The 24,043-nt window shown below is 45.3% G+C and overlaps 1 protein-coding gene across 1 annotated transcript in view; it reads left to right on the top strand.

Annotated features, from left to right (window-relative positions):
- LOC117512013 (ornithine decarboxylase-like) overlaps window positions 1-24,043 on the top strand; it is an 86,015-nt gene that overhangs the window by 44,940 nt on the left and 17,032 nt on the right. The window contains exon 6 of the mRNA XM_034171952.1: window positions 2,958-3,041. Coding sequence (XP_034027843.1) covers window positions 2,958-3,041 — 84 coding nt within the window. The remainder of the gene's footprint in view (window positions 1-2,957; window positions 3,042-24,043) is intronic.

The following is a 24,043-nucleotide window of genomic DNA, read 5'->3' as shown; positions in this document are numbered from 1 at the left end:
TTAAAACTCCTCATCCTATTGTTTTTAGTAGCCACACAATAGGCTGTCAAACCCTTACTCATCCATTCTTTAAACACTGAGTCATGTGTCCCTGGCTTGAACTCCTTATCTAGGGCAATCCACCTCAGTAATTTTTGATTAGCTTTCAATTTTAATTGTTTTACCAGTGAGAACCATATCTCTGATGAGAATATACTGACAAGGTCTAATTTATTTCTTAGAGACTTGTTCAAAAGATTCTCTCCAAGAATACTTTGAATGTTATAGCCAGGTACACATGTCTCAATATCCTTCTGTGCTTCATAAGTACTACCACACCAACACAAAGGTCTCAACTGTGCAGCTTGAAAATACAGTTTCAGATTCGGAAGCGACATTCCCCCTCTATCTTTTGGTAGCTGAAGTGTGGAGAGGTGTATTCTTGCCATCTTACCACCCCATATGAATCTAGACACCATTTTGTCCCATGCTGCAAATTGTTTTGCTGGTATTTTGACTGGCAGCGACTGAAACAAATACAGAAGTCTGGGCACTATATTCATCTTCACCACACTTATTTTACTAGCAAAATCCAGTGGGTAGGTGGACCATTTCTCCAAATCCTTTTTCAAATGTTCATTAAGTGGACTGTAATTAGCCCCATACAATAACTCTGATGATTTGGTTATGTTAACCCCTATGTACTTAACTGTTTTAGCTTTCCAATTAACATTAAGTTTGTTCCTAATTTCCCCTTTGGGTTTGTATTTAAAGTGGATGATTTGTGTTTTTGTTATATTCTGTTTGTATCCTGAATATGATTTAAACTCCTCCAACACTCCCATAAGCTGGGGGAGAGAGGTGTTCAAATTGATAAGATACAATATCACGTCGTCTGCAAACAAACTTATTTTATGCACATTTTCGCCTATGGTAATCCCTTTTAACTTCTCATCTTGTCTAATCGCCTGTGCCAGTGGTTCTATATACAGACTAAAAAGCATAGAGCTGAGGCAACAGCCCTGCCGCATCCCTCTGCTCAATTCAAAACGGTCTGATAAAGAACCGTTTACCTTAATCCTCGCTGTGGGTTGTTGATAAATTGCTTTTATAGCTTTTACTGGTTCTATGTTAAATCCAAATCTTTCTAACGTAAGGTATAGAAACTCCCAGTGTACCCTATCAAATGCCTTTTCTGCGTCAAGGCTGATAAAGGCTGCACTTATTTTTTCTCTATTAATTTTATGTAATAAATGTATTGCTCTTCTAATATTGTCCCGTGTTTGTCTACCTTGTATAAACCCACATTGGTCTTCATCTATTAAATTGGTCACAAATGTTTCTAATCACTTTGCAATAATTGAGGTGTATAGCTTGTAATCCATGCTCAGAACAGATATTGGCCTACAATTTGTAGTCTTCCCTATCCTTGTTTTCTTTTGGAATCAAAGACACAATAGCTTCTTTCCAAGATGGGGGTATCTGACCTTCCTTCAGTGTCTAGTTAAGACATCTTAATAAGAGTGGGTTCAGTATATTACCAAACGCACGGTACCACTCAGTAGGGAATCCATCGCTGCCTGGACTTATTTGTCTTTAATCTGCTGAGTGCCTTGTTCAATTCTTCCATTGTAATTTTCCTTGTAATGGTTTTATTTTGCATTTCATCAATGCTGGGACGGTCCAGTGAGTATAAAAAAAATCCTTAATTGCCTGCTTATCTACTGAGCCCTTCTCAGAATCGCAGAATCAGAATCAGAATCACCTTTATTGACATTGTAAATTGCATTACAACAAGATTTGAGTGCAACTCCAAAAAGGTGCTTTCCATGGTGCGAGTAATTTTTAGCCAAATAAAAGATAGTGAAATTTAACAGTAAATTATTCCGAGTATATGTACAACTAGTATAAACATAAGGTAAAATAAAATAAAATGAAATGTGGACTATGTAAAACGAGAATTATATACAACTGTAGAATCATATTGCACAGGAATATTGCACATGGTTTACAGATATTGCACAAAAAACTTGAAGGTGCGGATTAGAGTGATTTGTTTTTGTTCAGTGCAGTGATCGCTCTGGGGAGAAAGCTGTCCCTGAGTCTGTTTGTCCTGGTTTTGATTGACCTATGTTGCCGGAGGGTAGTAGGTCAAACAGGTGGTTGCTGGGGTGAGATGTGTCTTTGCTGATGCTGGCAGCTCTGCTGAGGTAGAGCTGGCAATGTCTTCCAGGCTGGCAGTGAGCAGCTAGTGATCCCCTGGGCTATTTTGATCACCCTCTGCAGCGCTTTCCTGTCTGCTGCTGAGCACCCCCTGTACCACGCTGTGATGCAGTATGTCAGGATGCTCTCGATGGTGGCTCTGTAGAACAACACCAGCAGCTTCTCCTCCAGATTGTTTCCTGTGAATAGAGCTTGTTATAGTAGTCTTTAAATATTTGTTCAGTCTCTTTTGGATCATTCACTGTTTTCTGTGTGATAGGGTTTCTAATTTTTGAACAGCTGCATCTACTTGTTGTTTTCGTAACCTCTGAGCCAGCAGTTTTGTAGCCTTTGGGCCAAGGTCATAATATTGGTATTTTACAAATCTTGCCTTTTTTTCCACTTCTTATAATTGAACTTCTAATAATTGATCTATTTGAGCCCTCACTTTTTATTTCTATTTGTATGCTTTGGTCTTTTTTTTTTTTTTTGCTCTAAACTTGTGTTCCAAATCCTTCAAATTGTTAGTCAGGTCTTTGACTTTTTCTATTCTAACTCTTTTTAGGTGCGCAGTCAATGTTATTAATTTCCCTCTTAACACAGCTTTCAAAGAATCCCACAGTGTTAACAAACTGACTTCACCATTGTCATTGTCTTTGAGAAAAGTGTCAATTTCCTGCTCTTTGTGGCTTCACGTTTTCTAAGAGGCGGGGGCGTGGGGGGGGGGGGGGTGCTTTTTTGAGGCAATATTGAATGATTGATTGATTGTGTTTCAGAATTCATGGGGCTTCAAGATGACTCTGCTAGACATTGGTGGAGGATTTCCTGGAAGACATGACGCTCGAGTCACATTTGAACAGGTTAAATATCAGCACACTTTTTCTCATAGCTACATGCTGTTCTAGGAAGTTTCATCACTTGATGGAAACCAGTATCTCATTTAAATTTTCATTGAATTTTGAGAGTTATAGTGCCCCAAGATATCACAAAAAAGACATTTGATACAAAAGCATCATCACTATTATATTTATTAGGTGGTTTTGTTTGGCCTCTCATGCTCATCTTACATGCTTCCTGTCTTACTGTATGGTTGCAAGACTTGGATGTTAACCAGTGATCTAATGCCATAATTATAAGTCTTTGATGCTTGATCTCTTTGGAGAATCCTTAGATATCAGAATAATGACTTTCTGTCAAACATAGTTACTTTGGGAGATTCAGATGAAGAGTATCACTTACTTAATTTTGGAACATCAGCGTTGCCATTTTGGCTATGTGGTGAGTGTCTCTGGGCATGATCCAGCAAGGTGGTGCACCAGGGTTTTGACTACAGCAACAACAAAAGGTGAACAAGATCTTTACTTTTCAACTGGATGTGGTAGATCAGCCCAGTCTCACTTTTTTTTTCGTGCTCCCATGACGAAGTGAGTCAAATTTTCGTGACAGGGTTTTTTTTACTCACTATTCCTAACCCTACTCCCACCCCCAACCCTAACCTTAGCCATAACCTAATCTTATTCCTTCCCCCCACCCTAACCATGACCCCCCCATTCACTTTTAATTTCATGCAGCCATCACAGAATGAATTCTTGTTGCTGTGATGGAAATGAGGCGCTTTTCGTCACAATATCATGAACTAATAGATTAATGTATATTTCGTGCTGCTGAATCACGACTTGCCATGAGACCAGGTTGGGTAGATAAAGGGTTACGGTGCATCTGGAAAGGATTCACAGGGCTTCCATATTTTGTGTTGTTACAGCCTGATTCCAAAATGGATGAAATTCATTTTGTGCCTCAAAATTCTACACACAATACCCCATAATGACAAAGTGAAAAAGTTCTCTTTTTTTTATTTTTGTAAATTTATTAAAAATGAAAATCCTGAGAAAGCGCATAAGTATTCACAGCCTTTGCCATGAGGCTCAAAATTGAGCTCAGGTGCATCCTGTTTCTACTGATCATCCTTGAGATGTTTATGCAGCTTAATTTGAGTCCACCTGGGGTAAATCCAGTTGATTGGACATGATTTGGAAAGACACACCTGTCTACATATGAGGTCCCACAGTTGACAGTGCATGTCGGAGCACAATCCAAGCAGGAAGTCAAAGGAATTGTCTGTAGACCTCCAAGACAGGATTGTCTTGAGTCACAAATCTGGGGAAGAGTACAGAAACATTTCTGCTGCTTTGAAGATCCCAGTGAGCATAGTAGCTTTCATCATCCATAAATGGAAGAAGTTCAGATTCACTAGGACTCCTCCTAGAGCTGGTCATCCATCTGTGAATGTCCTTGAGTGGCCCATCCAGAGCCCAGACTGAATACGACTGAACATCTCGGGAGAGATCTGAAAATGGCTGTGCGCTGATGCACCCCGCCCAACCAGATGGAGGTTGAGAGGTGCTGCAAAGAGGAATGGGCAAAACTGCTCAAAGATAGGTGTGGGAAGCTTGTGGCATCATATTTAAGAAAACTTGAGGTTTGCTGCCAATGGTGCATCAGCAAAGTACTGAGCAAAAGGTGTGAATACATATTATTACTTTTTTTAATTAAATCTGCAACAAAAAAATCATATTGTCATTATGGGGTGTTGTGAATAGAATTTTGAGAGAAAAAATGAATTTACTACATTTTGGAATAAGACTGTAACAGAACATCATGTGGAAAAAGTGAAGCGCTGTGAATACTTTCTGGATGCACCGTACAGCCATGCGGTGGGGCTGGGCCATTTGTCTGTCTGGTAGTGGTTCCCATCCAGGAGTCAAGGAAGTTGTGTAGTGTTATGGTTATGGCAACATGGAGCATCCTCCTAAACCTGACCCAACCTCATCCACAGAGCTATACCAGTTTAATGTAGCATTGTTTTTAGATTGTAGTTGCCAGGTATTTTGGTGTGGTTAGCACATTTGCTAAAAGCCAACTGAAAATTCATCACTTTTTGTACTCAAATTCATGAATGGCTGAAACAAGTTATTTGAAAGAAATCCTGATTTGTAAAGTGCACAAGATCGTTGGTTATAACTTAGTCCTGAAAAACATGCTAATCATCAGAAAAATAGTGCGAATGACAATGTGCTAATTTATTAGTAAAGTAAAAGTAGAGTAAAACTTCCAGCTTTGCAAATGTGAAGATTTATGTTGTTTTCTGATTTATATCATGACAATTTGGTGTTACACTGGACAAAATATTTTTGAAAACTTGTCTTTGAGCACTGGGTATTGGTTTGGATTGTGGATGTGGCAATACGTACGAGTAGTTGGGGCAGCGTAGATGATATATTTTTGCTCAAAAACGCCACCCTGGGAGTTTCATCCGGGGACCTCTTTAACTGAACGAACCCAATAATGAGGTACTCAGGTTCGTTTGCAAAGGAGAGGCAAAGAAAGTGGTTGAAAAATACAAAGTTGATTTTACTGATTACAAATTATTTCTTCTATTAAAGGTCTAATGAAGATAAGATCACCAACAAGGTAAAAAACAAACAAACAAACAAAAAACTAGGAACCCATCAGGGCTGAAACCCACTGCAGCAGATCAGAGGGACACCAATCCACTACTGTGGGCTCTGCACCTGAATGAGGAAATAAACTCAACAAGTGGGAAACAAAATAACAAAACAAAATTATAATTCCAATACAAGACAAGAATCAAATGTAACTGAATAAAAAAGCCCAATAACCACAATTAAACTGCAACCCACAATAACCAAAACAAACACAAAACTAATAATAATCCAATAAGTGGGTTGCAGCAAAACCAATAATAACAAAAAAAGGAAAAAAAACATACAGAAATAAATAATCCTGAACTGTTCTTACACAATCCCACACATGCCCTTTAAGACACAGACACATAAAGAATAAAACAAAGAGGGGTGGCGTTACTTTTCTTCTGCTTTATCCGGAGTCGGGTCGCAGGGGCAGCAGCTCAAGCAAAGCCACCCAGACCTCCCGATGCACACACACCTCCCCCAGCTCCTCCGGGGGAACCCCAAGGCATTCCCAAGCCAGCCGAGAGATATAGTCCCTCCAGCGTGTCCTGGGTCTTCCCCGGGGCCTCCTCCCAATGGGACGTGCCGGAACACCTCTCCAGCGAGGCGTCCAGGGGGCATCCTGAAAAGATGCCCGAGCCACCTCAACTGACTCCTTTCGACGTGGAGGGGCAGCGGCTCAACTCTGAGCTCCTCCCGAGTGACCGAGCTCCTCACCCTATCTCTAAGGGAGTGCCCAGCCACCCTGCGGAGGAAACTCATCTCGGCCGCTTGTACTCGCGATCTCGTTCTGTCGGTCATGAGCCAAATCTCATGACCATAGGTGAGGATTGGAACGTAGATCGATCGGTAAATCGAGAGCTTTGCCCCCTACTCAGCTCTCTCTTCACCACGACGGTCCGATACAGCGACCGCATCACTGCAGATGCTGCATCAATCCGTCTATCGATCTCATGCTCCATCCGTCCTTGCCTCCACTTGAGGCAAGGACACTCCATCGACCTGAAGAGGGCAAAGCACCTTTTTCCGGTCGAGAACCATGGCCTCGGATTTGGACGTGCTGATTTTCATCCCAGACGCTTCAGACTCGGCTGCAAACCGCCCCAGTGCACACTGAAGGTCCTGATTTGATGAAGCCAACAGAACCACACCGTCCGCAAACAGCAGAGATGAGATTCTGTGGTTCCCAAACCAGACCTCCTCTACACCCTGGCTGTGCCTAGAAATTCTGTCCATAAAAATAATGAACAGAACCGGTGACAAAGGGCAGCCCTGGCGGAGGCCAACATGCACTGGAAACAGGTTTGACTTACTACCGGCAATGCGAACCAAGCTCCTGCTGCGGTTGTACAGGGACCGGATAGCCCTTAGCAAAGCACCCCGGACCCCGTACTCCCGGAGCACTCCCCACAGGGTGCCTCGACGGACACGGTTCAACGCCTTCTCCAGATCCACAAAACACATGTGGACTGTTTGGGCAAACTCCCATGAACCCTCGAGCACCCAATGGAGCATGTAGAGCTGGTCAAGTGTGCCGCGACCAGGACGAAAACCACACTGCTCCTCCTGAATCCGAGGTTCGACCATCGGTCGAATTCTCCTCTCCAGTACTCTGGAATAGACCTTACCGGGGAGGCTGAGGAGTGTGATCCCCTATAGTTGGAACACACCCTCCGGTCCCCTTTCTTAAACAGAAGGACCACCACCCCGGTCTGCCAATCCAGAGGCATTGTCCCTGATCGCCATGCAATGTTGCAGAGGCATGCCAGCCAAGACAGTCCCACAACATCCAGAGACTTAAGGTACTCAGGACGGATTTCATCCACCGAGGAGCTTTCTAACCACCTCGGTGACTTCGGCCTGGGTAATGGATGAGTCCGCCTCTGAGTCCCCAGTCTCTGCTTCCTCTTCAGAAGACGTGACGATGGGATTGAGGAGATCCTCGAAGTGCTCCTTCCACCGCCCGACAACATCCCCAGTCAGGGTCAACAGCTCCCCACCCGCACCGTAAACAGAGCTGGTGGAGAGCTGCTTCCGCCTCCTGAGGCGTCGGACGGTTTGCCAGAATCTCTTCGAGGCCGACCGATAGTCCTCCTCCATAGCCTCCCCGAACTCCTCCCAGACCCATGTTTTTCCCTCTGCGACCGCACAGGCTGTAGCACTCTTGTCCTGCCGGTACCTGCCAGCTGCCTCTGGGGTCCCACCTACCAACAAAGATAAGTAGGACTTCTTCTTCACCTTGACAGCATCCCTTACTTCCGGTGTCCACCACCGGGTTCAGGGATTGCCGCCACGACAGGCACCAGAGACCTTGCGACCACAGCTACGAGCGGCCGCATCAACAATGGAGGTGGAGAACATGGTCCACTCGGACTCCATGTCTCCAACCTCCCCCGGGATCTGGGAGAAGCTCTCCCGGAGGTGGGAGTTGAAGACCTCGCTGACAGAGGGTTCCGCCAGTCATTCCCAGCAGACCCTCACGATACGTTTGGGCCTGCCAGGTCTGACCGGCTTCCTCCCCTCCCAGCGGATCCAACTCACCAACAGGTGGTGATTGGTCGACAGCTCTGCCCCTCTCTTCACTCGAGGGTCCGAGACACGTGGCCAAAGGTCAGATGATACGACTACAAAGTCGATCATTGACCTCCGGCTCAGGGTGTCCTGGTGCCACATGCACTTATGGACACCCTTGTGCTCGAACATGGTGTTCATGATGGACAAACTGTGACTAGCACAGAAGTCCAACAACTGAACACCACTCAGGTTCAGATCGGGGAGGCCGTGCTTCCCAATCACCCCCCTCCAGGTCTCACTGTCACCACCCACATGGGCATTGAAATCCCCCAGAAGAACAATGGAGTCCCCAGTCAGAGCGCTATCTAGTACCCCTCCCAGGGACTCCAGGAAGGTCGGGTACTCTGCACTGCTGCTCGGTCCGTAGGCTGAGACCTGGTGAGAGACCTGTCCCCGACCCGAAGGCGTAGGGACACGACCCTCTCGTTCACCGGATTGAACTCCAACACATGGCGACTGAGCTGGGGAGCAATAAGCAATGCGACCCCAGCTCTCTGCCTCTCCCCATGGGCAACGCCAGAAAAATGAAGCGTCCAGCCCCTCTCCAGAAGTTGGGTACCAGAGCCCAAGCTGTGCGTGGAGGTGAGCCCGACTATCTCTAGTCCGTATCTCTCAACCTCCCGCACAAGCTCAGGCTGGGGTTGGGGCTTGCACGCAAGCGCCTGGTGGTCGGGCCTTAGCCCATGGGGCTCAGCTGGGCTCAGCCTGAAAGAGCGACGTGGGCCCACCCTCCTGTGGGTTCACCACCTGCAGAGGGGGCCATGGGGGTTGGGTGCAGAGAGGATTGGGTGGCAGTCGAGGGCGGGTGGCCCGGTCCATGCTCACAGCCCCTGGCTGTTGGGACGTGGAATGTCACCTCGCTAGGGGGGAAGGAGCCTGAGCTTGTGCGGAAACACAAACATAAGTAACACAAATGGCTGAAGGAGGATGCTATCGCCACTATATACATACAGGTCAGGCAGTCCCAGACAACATATCGTGGAGTGGAGGAATCAACACTACACAGGAGCAATCAACAACAAATGGCCAAATTACATAAAGCCCTGGAAAAATGTTGCTACATGCAGATTTGGCACAGTCCTTGCATAGTTTATGCATATGCTGGCATACGATGGCGTATCGTTGCGTACGGTTGCTTACAGTCAATGGTGAGCACAGTTCCAATAATCCGATAACCAATAATTATCGAAGATAATGTTTTCATTATCGGATTCTTTTCAGATAACTTTAAAAACCATTATCGGACTAATTATCTTCCAATAAATTTTTGTCCGATAATTTTTAGACCATTAACATGGTAAACAAAGCTGAACAACTACAAACATTTATAAAATTTAAAATCAGTTGAGCACCTACTTGTTAAATGTTTCATAGCAAATGTGTAGTTCTTCCCTCTGCAAACAGAGGAGAGCTGTTTCCAGAAGAAACTGCTCTATCCTCTGCAGGCAAAGGAGAACTGGTCACAAGAAAACCCTCATTTCTTTTAACCCCATACTGATGAGCGGGCCATTTTAACCAAACTAATTTCGGACAAGTTATTTAAATTAACGTCACGTCTGAAGATTTAGAAAGTGAAAATATCAGATATATGTTTCAGTTTTAAAGTAATGCGCTAATTTGTAAGGTTTTAGTGTGGACATGCTGTGTCCAGGCAGGTCCATTATGGGTAGGATAGGGTAATCTCAGTACGTTCACGACAGGAGAAATTAATTTCCAACACTCTGATCAGGCTCCACGGACAACAGCATTAAACTCTAGTGCCTAAAACGCTTACGAATATATTCTCTGGGTTTATAGACGTTATTGTGTTTGCTTTTATTAAATTCCATGCATCTTAAATGTAGCAGACATGGATTATCTGGATTTTTGTTTTGGCAAGTTTTCAGTCTCTACTGCCATCTACTGGCCAGTAGTGTTCACGGCAGTATTCGTCCTGAAGCTACGCTGGTTCCAGCTCAAACTGTACCACAGAACCGCACGGTATAAAAGTTCAGAGTGCACAATTTATGTTCTCACACACATTGTACGTTCAAAAACCACGTCGGATTTGTGTTTCCAGAAGCAAAACGTAAACGGGAGCTTTTTTTTTTTTTCAAATTTAATTTACATTTCTTATTTTTTGCAAAAAGTCTTGATGGGAGACATCAAAGTTAAAAAAAAAACAAAAAAAAACAACAAACATTACAAGACAGGTCTGCGGTGTTTGCACATGCACAGTGCGAGAGGTTGGATGCTTGTAGCGCTTCAGCAGCGGGATACCCTCACGATGACTTTTTTTTTTTGCCAGCTTGCAGTCGACCGAGACGGACGCACTTTTCTCTTCTCCCTCCCTCCTTATCTCTCCTGCTTCTGTGGCGTGTTGTCTGTGAGGCTGCGGCTTTGCTCTTTTGGAAAACGACAAAAATGGATCTGTTAAAGTGGTCTCTGAGTGCAATTGACACTATTTTTTCTACAAGACATTCGGGGGCGGAGGACCCGACCTGTCCTGCCGGGACGCATGTGATGGGTTACGTGATGGACTCGTGGAGGAGATGGCAGGTCATGTGCCTTTACATGCTTTCTGTGGAGGACGTCGAAGATGTGTACATATTCGGCTTGGTGGTGACCGGCTTTCTGATGTGTGGAGTGGGCACTTTGCTGGTTTACCGGAAAATCAAGAAAGTGGAAGCAGCTTTGATTGGTCCTTCCAGGCTGCCCTACATGATTGCGGCCCTGGAAACCCGCTATGACCATCTGTGAAGACCACATTCTACATTCAGATGCATTGAGAGCCACTCTGTTCTCAGAACTGTGGAATCTTTCAGGCGTCTGCTAATCTGGCTATTCATTTGGCTTCCCCAAATACAGCTGTACTTCAAGGTCGCTGTGATAAAACCTCCTCAGAAGATCAACACTTAAGCCTCGCTCCCTGGTCTTCCCCCCTCCCCTCAGCTTCTCCAGCTCTGTTAGAACTGTTCAGGACTGTTCGGACTGCTCAGACTGTGCAGGGCTGCTCCCTCCCCCTCCAGGACTGTCGGACAAGGCCGTTGACGGCGCCAAACAGGCTGCCTCCGGAGTGTTCTGATAAACTGGTCCTTTCAAATCTCGGTTGTCGTCCTGTGTCCTTGTTTTTGTCTCTGTGTTTATTGTTTTTCTGTGCTGATGGGGATTTTTTTTTCCTCATTGCTGCTGTGTAATGCAGCAGCTATGAGGGTTTTTTTTTTCTCCTTTTCCCTCGTGTTTTGCTTTCATATATATGTTTTATGTACCGGGCCGGCTTGTGTGTTGTGTGTGTGTTGTTTGTTATGGGTCAGTGTTGGTTTGCTCAGCCCTGCTGTTGACCAAGGCAGGGATGTACATCTGGAGCTGGTCCCCAGGCGCCTAATGGCGACTTCTGCTCCTACTGGCAATTAGGATTGGGTTAAATGCAGTAGACACATTTCATTGTGCAGGGAACATGTTCATGTTCTATATTGTGCATATGACAATAAATTTTTTTGAATCTTGAATGACTTACTTGTAGTTCCTAGGGTTTGTAAGAGTAGAATGGGAGGCAGAGCCATCAGCTTTCAGGCTCCTCTCCTCTGGAACCAGCTCCCTATTCAGATCAGGGAGACAGACACCCTCTCTACTTTAAGATTAGGCTTAAAACTTTCCTTTTTGCTAAAGCTTATAGTTAGGGCTGGATCAGGTGACCCTAAACCATCCCTTAGTTATGTTGCTATAGACTTAGACTGCTGGGGGGTTCCCATGATGCACTGAGTGTTTCTTTCTCTTTTTGCTCTGTATGCACCACTCTGCATTTAATCATTAGTGATTGATCTCTGCTCTCTTCCACAGCATGTCTTTTTCCTGGTTCTCTCCCTCAGCTCCAACCAGTCCCAGCAGAAGACTGCCCCTCCCTGAGCCTGGTTCTGCTGGAGGTTTCTTCCTGTTAAAAGGGAGTTTTTCCTTCCCACTGTCGCCAAGTGCTTGCTCACAGGGGGTCGTTTTGCCCGTTGGGGTTTTTCCGTAATTATTGTATGGCCTTGCCTTACAATATAAAGCGCCTTGGGGCAGCTGTTTGTTGTGATTTGGCGCTATATAAATAAAATTAATTTGATTTTGATTTGATGACCGACTAGAATATCAAACAGGTTTGATTTTCATCTGACCATACGATCGGCGATCAGGAGGTAGTCGTGAGATGTTAAACGCAGCTCATTACTCTATGTATACTAAACGATGCAAGATGCGCGATTAACCTGAAACTCTGTGCAATCCAAAAAATTTTCGCACGAATGAAAAATCAGCTGAAAAAGGGCCAAAACTCGCACAGTGTAAACCCAGCTTAAGTACTGAACATCTGGCAACAGTAGATCATGACAGTATTCTATTTATTTTTTACACCGGTTATATCAGATGGTTATCTAATTACAATGTGGCTTTTTTTTTTTTTTTGAAAATAAATATATATAGCTGTGATCTGAGTCTCTGTATGTGGCTGGTCACGTGTTTGTGGCCGACACCACAATTCGGTTTTGGGTGCTCTCAAGGGGATCAAGACTCTGGTGTCCTAGATTAGGGAATGAATGCTCACTAACTAGACAACAGACTGTCGCTGTCACTGCTTGTTCATGTGTGGTGGTTTGTTCCGGCATGTTTTATGTCTCCTCGGTGTCTCACTTCACAGTTATTGCTTTCACCACTTGTCTTTTGTTTTTGTCTGTCTTTGTGTTGTTTTGGTGTTCGGTCCCTCCTTATAGAAGTTGTCAGTCGGCTTTGAGTAGGATCTTGTAGGGTGATTGGGAAGGGCGGATGGGGGTCACGCACGCACACCACATTCACTCACGCACTACATACCTTCTGTCCTGCAAGAATAAATTGAATATATGTGTATTAATGTTCATAAATGGTTCTGCCAGTGTGGCATTTACCATTACTACGTATGCAGACAGGGAAAGGGGAAAAATAATAATAATAATAATTACAACTTGGCTTTTCTTTTTTTTTTTTTTTTTTTTTTTTTTTTTGAAAATGCCATTTTTTACAAATAAAAACTGGAATATTTTACAAAAGCCCATTTATCTGTAAACACCAACACACACCTCACATTAACGTGTTGGTTTACATAATCAGTGTTAGCGGAGGCACATTTTACCCAGAATCCTTTGCGATCTGTCTGTGTTTGTTACAAACCTTCAGAATCAGTGCATTATTCAACATTAATGATATATATATTAATGGAGTTATTCTATCAGTATTCATTTTATTTATACACCACACCATAACTCAGCACGGGATTTTTCCAAGACCTCCACCTGACGGCAGCATTGTGATTGAGTAGAGAGTTGAGCTTCCTGGCTCCTCACAGGAGCTTCCAGCAGGGTGCAGGATGCTCAAAAACAGAGGTGCTGACTCATTGTTTGGGTCTGTTGTTGCTTTTGATGCTACCGGAAGTGATTGTGATGTTAAAACTCAAAATCAGCTTGTTTGTAGTTGCAAGTGTACCAGAGACAATACTGGAATTTATCGGTTATCTTTAACTTCTGATACATTTTTGGGTGGTTTATCGGTTTATCTTTATAAAAGATAACTTTTCAGTTATCTGATTATCTGTTATCGAAGTTAATTTTTTGATTATCTGTGCCCACCACTGCTTACTGTATGCAACTGTAAGTAAACCTATATATGTTTAATGTGGAACCCCAAATTTCATGTCACTAAGGTTAGAGGTTATTGTACAAAACACAGTGAGAACAACTGGTCAGGTATGACTTCAACCATGCAAGGGCATTCGAGCGTTGAGTTTAAACTGTCCACAAGACTGTCTTCTGATTGGGCATTTTCCAAGCATCAAGCTAAGATATCAGGCAGTCTAGCTTCAAGTTCAGTCATACTTTAGGAGTTGATGTGTTGCCGCAATGAAAAATAAGGTTGTTGTTCCACTAAACATGGAAGCAAAACTGTAACCCTAATAAGTGAGTGATCAGAGCCCACTGATGCAAGAGGCATGATGTCAATATTTGTGACAGCAATACCACACGTGGGAACCAAATCCGGGATATTTCCACTATTGTGTATCGAATCCTGAATGCATTGCTGGAATCCTATTACATACATCATTTCCATAAATTATTTGCAGAGGGCATCAGAAGGCTTATTTATATGAATGTTGAAGTCTGTTGGGAAAGTGTAGTGACACGGACCCACAACAGGGGGCGTAAATGAACGGACAATGGATGAGCCAAAAGTATAACACTTTACTGTTGTGAAATGTGCACAACGAAATACAGACAATTGTAGATTTTGGAATACAGCCAAATATACAAAGGTGACGTGCGGGCAGGCTCGAGGATAGAAGACATCTGTCCAGAGAAGAGCCGGATCCCACACGATTTCCACTGCCAGCGGATCTGAAGCACACCGGAGCCGCCAAGTCCTGAGTCCCCAGGTGGCCACCGTCTTCAGCTGTCAGACTTGGTACTGCTGGCAGGAAGAACAGACAGATGATGGTGGGTGCGTGAACACACAGCAAACAGTCAGCACAGCACAGTTCTCTTCTGGTGGAATACCTCCACCTCCTAATCACAATTATCCCAAGAGCTCGTGCAGAATCCAAATGTCACACTAGCGGAGTCTGGGATGAGGAGCAGAGAACGCCAACTCCCCAAACACACCTACAAACTCTCGTGTACAAAGGTACGTCTGCAAACTCAGAATTTAACATAGTTAAACAAAGAAGTAAAGACGTTACAACTGTCTTACGTTTAGCTGAACAATTCGTGTTCAAAGGCTGAGTGTTTACCTGACGGGTAGACGATATCTCGGCAGGGAGGTGGAGTTGCTGCCCGGTTTTTATTGTGGGTGGTGAAGTGGTGGTGATGAGTGACAGCTGGTGATGGGGTGGTGATGAGTGACAGCTGTCACTCCCGGCTGCTCCTGTGAGGCGGCTGCGCCCTCTCGTGCCTGAAGCCCGCACTTCAGGCAGGGCGCCCTCTGGTGGTGGGCCAGCAGTACCTCCTCTTCAGCGGCCCACACAATAGGACCCCCTCCTCAATGGACGCCTCCTGGCGCCCGACCAGGCTTGTCCAGATGATGGGCGTAGAAGTTGGCCAGGAGGGCCGGGTCCAAGATGAAGCTCCTCTTCACCCAGGAGCGCTCTTCGGGTCCATAACCCTCCCAGTCCACCAGATACTGGAACCCCCGGCCCCATCGACGAACGTCCAAGAGCCTACGCACCGTCCATGCAGGCTCTCCGTCGATGAGCCGGGCAGGAGGCGGCGCTGGTCCAGGGGTGCAGAGTGGTGAGGTATGGTAGGGCTTGATGCGGGACACGTGGAATACTGGATGAATCCGCAGTGAAGCAGAAAGTTGCAGCTTCACTGCGGCAGGACTGAGGACTTTGAGGATCTTGTAGGGTCCAATGAAACGGTCCTTGAGTTTTTGTGATTCCACGTGGAGTGGGATGTCCTTTGTAGACAACCAAACCTCCTGCCCGGGCTGGTATGCAGGGGCCGGGGAACGCCGACGGTCCGCATGGGCCTTGGCCCTCGTCCGGGCTTTGAGCAGGGCAGAGCGGGCAGTGCGCCACACCCGACGGCACCTCCTCAAGTGGGCCTGGACCGAGGGCACACCGACCTCTCCCTCCGTGAGCGGAAATAATGGGGGCTGGTACCACAAACATACCTCGAACGGGGAGAGGCCGGTGGCAGATGAGATTTGGCTGTTGTGAGCGTACTCGATCCAGGCCAGATGGTTGCTCCAGGCCGTCGGGTGCGCGGAGGTCACACAGCGGATGGCCTGCTCCAGCTCCTGGTTCGCCCGCTCTGCCTGTCCGTTCGTCTGGGGATGGTACCCGGACGAGAGGCTTACGGTGGCCCCCAGTTCCCCACAGAAACTCCTCCAGACTTGCGAGGAGAACTGGGGACCACAGTCGGAGACGATGTCTGAAGGAATCCCATGCAGACGTATAACATGGTGGACCAGCAGGTCTGCTGTCTCCTGCGCCATTGGGAGCTTCAGGAGGGCAACAAAGTGGGCCGCCTTGGAGAACCGGTCCACTATCGTCAGGATGGTAGTCATGCCCTGGGACGGCGGGAGGCCCGTGACGAAGTCCAGGACGATGTGGGACCAGGGGCGATGAGGCACCGGTAGTGGCTGGAGGAGTCCTTGTGTCTTTTGGTGATCCACCTTGCCCCTGGCGCAGGTGGTACATGCCTGGACGTATTCCCGGACGTTGGCCTCCATGGATGCCCACCAGAAGCGCTGCCAGACCACTGCCACGGTTCTTCACACCCCTGGGTGACAGGAGAGCTTGGAACCATGACAGAAGTCCAGGACTGCTGCTCTGGCCTCTGGTGGGACGTAGAGTTTGTTCTTAGGGCCGGTCCCCGGGTCCGGGTTCCGTGCCAGGGCATCCCGAACGGTCTTCTCCACGTCCCAGGTGAGGGTGGCCACGATAATGGACTCAGGGATGATGGTTTCCGGTGGATCTGACAGCTCGGTTTTGACTTCCTCTTCGTGTACCCGGGACAAGGCGTCAGATCATTGATTCTTGGTCCCGGGGCGGTAGGTGATCTGGAAGTCAAAACGCCCGAAGAACAAAGACCAGCAGGCTTGCCTGGGGTTCAGACACTTCGCGGTCCGGATGTACTCCAGGTTCCGGTGGTCCGTGAAAACCGTAAAAGGTACCGCAGCTCCCTCCAACAGGTGTCTCCACTCCTCAAGAGCCTCTTTCACCGCTAGGAGCTCCCGATTGCCGACGTCATAGTTCCTTTCTGCCAGGGTCAACCTGCGAGAGAAATAGGCACAGGGGTGGAGGACCTTATCGGACTCCCTGCTCTGGGACAGCACGGCTCCTATCCCTGAGTCAGAGGCATCCACTTCAACTATAAACTGGCGGCTAGGATCGGGCTGCACCAGAACTAGCGCAGTCGAAAACCGGCGTTTCAACTCCCTAAACGCGGCCTCGCATCGATCCAACCAGGTGAAGGGGACCTTAGAGGAGGTCAGGGCTGTCAGGGGACTAACCACCTGACTGTAGCCCTTAATAAACCTCCTGTAGAAATTTGCAAAGCCGAGGAACTGTTGCAGCTTCCTACGGCTTGTTGGTTGGGGCCAATCTCTCACCGCCGCAACCTTGGCCGGATCAGGGGCGACGGAGTTGGAGGAGATTATGAACCCCAGGAAGGACAAAGAAGTGCGGTGGAACTTGCACTTCTCGCCCTTCACAAACAGCCCGTTCTCCAACAGCCGCTGCAGGACCTGACGTACATGCTTAACATGAGTCTCAGGATCCGGGGAAAAGATGAGGATATCGTCCAGGTATACGAAGACGAATCGGTGCAGGAAGTCCCGCAAGACGTCGTTTACCAAGGCAGGCTCGAGGATAGAAGACGTCTGTCCAGAGAAGAGCCGGATCCCACACGATTTCCACTGCCAGCGGATCTGAAGCACACCGGAGCCGCCAAGTCCTGAGTACCCAGGTGGCCACTGTCTTCAGCTGTCAGACTTGGTACTGCTGGCAGGAAGAACAGACATGATGGTGGGTGCGTGAACACACAGCAAACAGTCAGCACAGCACAGTTCTCTTCTGGTGGAATACCTCCACCTCCTAATCACAATTATCCCAAGAGTTCGTGCAGAATCCAAATGTCACACTAGCGGAGTCTGGGATTAGGAGCGGAGAACGCCAACTTCCCAAACACACCTACAAACGCTCGTGTACAAAGGTACGTCTGCAAACTCAGAATTTAACGTAGTTAAACACGGAAGTAAAGACGTTACGACTGTCTTACGTTTAGCTGAACAATTCGTGTTCAAAGGCTGAGTGTTTACCTGACAGGTAGACGATATCTCGGCAGGGAGGTGGACTTGCTGCCTGGTTTTTATTGTGGGTGGTGAAGTGGTGGTGATGAGTGACAGCTGGTGATGGGGTGGTGATGAGTGATAGCTGTCATTCCCGGCTGCTCCTGTGAGGCGGCTGCGCCCTCTCGTGCCTGAAGCCCGCACTTCAGGCAGGGCGCCCTCTGGTGGTGGGCCAGCAGTACCTCCTCTTCAGCGGCCCACACAACAGAAGTCACCAATAATCAGAATGTTATCTGATTGCACTAGCTGACAAGTTAGAGATAAACTCACCAAATTCATCTAAGAATTCAGAGTATGGGCCAGGGGGCCTATATACAGTGACAAAGTAATACGCCTGATTTTTATTCTTGTGACCTTGGCAATACATAGCATTGTGGGCCGAGTGGAGAATCAGATATTCAGATGAATTATATTTGTGACGCCCTACAGCTAATAAATAAACTTAAATTTATAAATAAGAGCAACGCCCCTGCCTTGCTTCGCATCATGAGAGACGTGACTAAATGTGTACGTCGGGTGGGTAGGCCTCATTTAAGGGGAGGACAGCTGTAGGTTTAAGCCAGGTTTCACGTAACACAATCATATCTAACTGGTGATCCATAATTAGATCATTAATCGACAGTGATTTTGACGACATTGATCTTCTGTTCATGAGACCCAGACTAAGGACCTCAGTGGGGTTGACAGTTGGACTGTTTGGATTTGGATTCAGGGGTGGTTCCAGAGTAGCATATATAAGAGGGTTGGCAAAGTTCGGTCCTCGAGAGCCACCTTCCTGACACTCTTAGTTGTCTCCCTGCTCCAACACACCTGAATCCAATGAAAGACTCGAGTCTTTCATTGGATTCAGGTGGTGGAAGGTGGCTCTTGAGGACCGAACTTGGCCACCCCTGATATATAAGATGCCTGGAAGTAGGTTTAGGTTTGAGACATTCCACATGGGTTGTAGGTAGCAAACACAAAATATTTGATATTGCTGGAACAGCCAGTGGGTCATCCTCAATTTCAACATCATCCAGTGTACTATACGATATGTTACGATACGATACGATATGATACGATACACTTTATTGTCCCTTCCGGGAAATTTGTCTTAGACTCCAAGAGCTGCACAAGTAAAAAGTAAAACTGCCATGACATAATTACATGACTCATACATATTACATAACTTAATACACACATCAATCATACATATTGCACATCCCTAATACACATATCCAAGTTGCACATACCCGTATTACACAGCGGTCTCCCATAAATAATTCATGCATATTGCACATATCCCTAAAAACACATACCCCTATTGCACAGCCATCTCCCACATATGGTTAAGAAAAATACTGACAGCGAATAAATAACACTAAAATTACAATGCCACCATGTCATTAACGCACAATCCTACTACCTATCCCAGGAACCATATTTAAGACTCTAATTGATGTGGGCACAAATGAGTTTTTAAAGCGATTCAATTTGCACTGAGGGACTCTGTATCGCCTACCAGACAGTAGGCGTTCATACTCAGGATAGAGGATACTAGTAATGGGTATTAATTTTGCAAAGCATATCCCTCTATGATTTTTATTGACATGTCTGTGGAAACAGGCCACAATCTCAACTGGACAAATGCACATTAGAATGGTAGTCTACAGTTGTCCTAGCTGTCCACCGGACCGCAGCTCCATCAACATCAGGAAGAGAAGTATACCTGCCAGCACAGGAACAGGATCCACAAACAAAGATGGCACCAAGAAAACCGGGTCTGAACGTGGGTTCAACCATTGAGTGGCAGGTTGAGTCACAACCTCTGCATGAACAGGGTAGCCACTGACTTCTTAGGTTCCAATACCAACCACCCACCATTATATGACATCTCGTCCTCTGACTGAGACTGCTCCAGAAACCGGACAAGAAATTGCAGCCAAATCTGAAGAAATAATCCCTACCACAGCCTTCAACAAGGAACAATGGGCCTGTCTGGCTCTGCTTAAATCATCCCTAGGTATAAACCAATTCCCCTGCCCTCAGTGCACTCAGGACACAATACATCACCAAGGACCTCTGATCCTGGATCTTGTGGCACCCCCATACACCAAGGTCTCGCAACCATACCAACTGGCCCTCCTTCAGGGGACTCACCAGGTTCATGGTGTAAAACCAATGAGCTCCAGTGAGAGCATCTAAAGACTGGTCAATGCAGGACAAAGCAAAGGCATCATTCCTGGTTTTACCATTCAGGAGCCTATAATCAAATCAATTTTATTTATATAGCGCCAAATCACAACAAACAGTTGCCCCAAGGCACTTTATATTGTAAGGCAAAAGCCATACAATAATTACAGAAAAACCCCAACGGTCAAAACGATCCCTTATGAGCAAGCACTTGGCAACAGTGGGAAGGAAATACTCCCTTTTAACAGGAAGAAACCTCCAGCAGAACCAGGCTCAGGGAGGGGCAGTCTTCTGCTGGGACTGGTTGGGGCTGAGAGGAGAGAATCAGGAAAAAGACATGCTGTGGAAGAGAGCAGAGATCAATCACCAATGATTAAAAGCAGAGTGGTGCATACAGAGAAAAAAGAGGTGAATAAAAAGAAACACTCAGTGCATCATGGGAACCCCCCAGCAGTCTAAGTCTATAGCAGCATAACTAAGGGATGGTTCAGGGTCACCTGATCCAGCCCTAACTATAAGCTTTTTCAAAAAGGAAAGTTTTAAGCCTAATCTTAAAAGTAGAGAGGGTGTCTGTCTCCCTAATCTGAATTGGGAGCTGGTTCCACAGGAGAGGAGCCTGAAAGCTGAAGGCTCTGCCTCCCATTCTACTCTTAAAAACCCTAGGAACTACAAGTAAGCCTGCAGTCTGAGAGCGAATCACTCTATTGGGGTGATATGGTACTAAGAGGTCCCTAAGATAAGATGGGACCTGATTATTCAAAACCTTATAAGTAAGAAGAATTATTTTAAATTCTATTCTGGAATTAACAGGGAGCCAATGAAGAGAGGCCAATATGGATGAAATATGCTCTCTCCTTCTAGTTCTTGTCAGTACTCTAGCTGCAGCATTATGAATTAATTGAAGGCTTTTCAGGGAATTTTTAGGACAACCTGATAATAATGAATTACAGTAGTCCAGCCTAGAAGAAATAAATGCATGAATTAGTTTTTCAGCATCACTCTGAGACAAGACCTTTCTAATTTTAGAGATATTGCGCAAATGCAAAAAAAAACAGTCCTACATATTTGCTTAATATGCACATTGAAGGACATATCCTGATCAAAAATGACTCCAAGATTTCTCATAGTATTACTGGAGGTCAGGGTAATGCCATCCAGAGTAAGGATCTGGTTAGCACCGTGTTTCTAAGATTTGTGGGGCCAAGTACAATAACTTCAGTTTTATCTGAATTTAAAAGTAGGAAATTAGAGGTCATCCATGTCTTTATGTCTGAAAGACATTCCTGCAGTTTAACTAATTGGTGTGTGTCCTCTGGCTTCATGGATAGATAAAGCTGGGTATCATCTGCGTAACAATGAAAATTTAAGCAATGCTTTCTAATAACACTGCCTAAGGGAAGCATGTATAAAGTGAATAAAATTGGTCCTAGCACAGAACCTTGTGGAACTCCATAATTAACCTTAGTCTGTAAAGAAGACTCCCCATTTACATGAACAAATTGTAATCTATTAGATAAATATGATTCAAACCACTGCAGTGCAGTGCCTTTAATACCTATGGCATGCTCTAAACTCTGTAATAAAATTTTATGGTCAACAGTATCAAAAGCTGCACTGAGGTCTAACAGGACAAGCACAGAGATGAGTCCACTGTCTGAGGCTATAAGAAGATCATTTTTAACCTTCCCTAATGCTGTTTCTGTACTATGATGAATTCTGAAAAATGACTGAAACTCTTCAAATAGACATTCCTCTGCAGATGATCAGTTAGCTGTTTTACAACTATCCTTTCAAGAATTTTTGAGAGAAAAGGAAGGTTGGAGATTGGCCTATAATTAGCTAAGATAGCTGGGTCAAGTGATGGCTTTTTAAGTAATGGTTTAATTACTGCCACCTTAAAAGCCTGTGGTACATAGCCAACTAATAAAGATAGATTGATCATATTTAAGATCGAAGCATTAACTAATGGTAGGGCTTCCTTGAGCAGCCTGGTAGGAATGAGGTCTAATAGACATGTTGATGGGGTGTTGACTCATTTAAACTAACATAATCATCCTGCTGTAACCAGGTTTCTGTAAGGCAGAATAAATCAATATGTTGATAAATTATTATATAATTTACTAACAGGAACTTAGAAGAGAGAGACCTAATGTTTAATAGACCACATTTAACTGTTTTAGTCTGTGGTGCAGTTGAAGGTTTTAGATTATTTTTTCTTTTTGAATTTTTATTAGGAACATTAGGACACATTAGGAACTTTTTTTTTGTATTATTGTCTAATTGCTCTGGGCTTCTTGTTGTTGTTTTCACTGATCTATCTTGTATTTGTTGTTGTATCAAATGTTCGGAATAAACAGTTTTCACTTCACTTTTTGAATTTTTATGCTTAAATAGATTTTTACTGGTTATTGGTGGTCTAGGAGCAGGCACTGTCTCTACGGGGATGGGGTAGTGGGGGAATGGCAGGAGGAGAGAAACTGCAGAGAGGTGTGTAAGACTACAACTCTGCTTCCTGGTCCCAACCCTGGATAGTCATGATTTGGAGGGTTTAATAAAATTTGCCAGATTTCTAGAGATGAGAGCTGCTCCATCCAAAGTGGGATGGATGCCTTCTCTCCTAACAAGACCAGGTTTTCCCCAGAAACTTTGCCAATTATCTATGAAGCCCACCTCATTTTTTGGACACCACTCAGACAGCCAGCAATTCAGGGAGAACATGCGGCTAAACATCTCACTCCCGGTCCGATTGGGGAGGGGCCCAGAGAAAACTGTCGAGTCCGACATTGTTTTTGCAAGTTTACACACCGATTCAATATTAATTTTAGTGACCTCCGATTGGCGTAACCGGGTGTCATTACTGCTAACGTGAATTACAATCTTACCAAATTTACGCTTAGCCTTAGCCAGCAGTTTCAAATTTCCTTCAATGTCGCCTGCTCTGGCCTCCGGAAGACATTTGACTATGGTTGCTGGTGTTGCTAACTTCACATTTCTCAAAACAGTGTCGCCAATAACCAGAGTTTGTTCCTCGGCGGGTGTGTCGCCGAGTGGGGAAAAACGGTTAGAGATGTGAACGGGTTGGTGGTGTACAGGGGGCTTCTGTTTAGAACTACGCTTCTTCCTCACAGTCACCCAGCCGGCCTGCTTTCCCGGCTGCTCGGGATCTGCTGGGGGACAGCTAACAGTGGCTAAGCTACCTTGGTCCGCAGACATGAAAACTGCCATCCTTCTTTGTAATCAAAATGATCAGACAGGGATAAGGATTGTTGCTCTCTCTCATGAACGGCGTACCAAGCAGTTGATTAATGTAGTCCTGGCCCTGTACTAGGACCCTGTAGACATCTCAAGGGGGAGAATTTCTGACTGCTGTTTTGAGTAATAGGGTCTATCAGCTTTCAAAATCACACAGGTGGACATTTGAATTTAGTGGCGATTGGCCACCGGGAGGCGTTTTCTAAAATGGCCCCAGATTATATATCAGAATCATAACTTTTTTTGTTTTTTATGCTATATGCTAATGTGATACCTCTATAATAGGGTTTTCAAACATGAAGAACTAATTTCTGACCTTATTTTTGAGTTTCACCTGCTCAACCACATTATTCAGTGTTGATGACACTTCAAAATACTCAAATACGCTAGAAGAAAAATAACAAATTTGTTGCATTATACACAATGTACAATACGACTTTAACACATACAGTATATTAACAGTCAATACAGGGACATAGTATGTTTTAGATGCAATACATTTATATATAAATCATATTACATGCTTGTATATGAAGTCACTAACA

This window comes from Thalassophryne amazonica, chromosome 6 (genome assembly GCF_902500255.1).
Source record: "Thalassophryne amazonica chromosome 6, fThaAma1.1, whole genome shotgun sequence".
In the NCBI taxonomy this organism is placed as follows: Eukaryota; Metazoa; Chordata; class Actinopteri; order Batrachoidiformes; family Batrachoididae; genus Thalassophryne; species Thalassophryne amazonica.
This window is presented reverse-complemented; position numbering and strand designations above follow the sequence as displayed.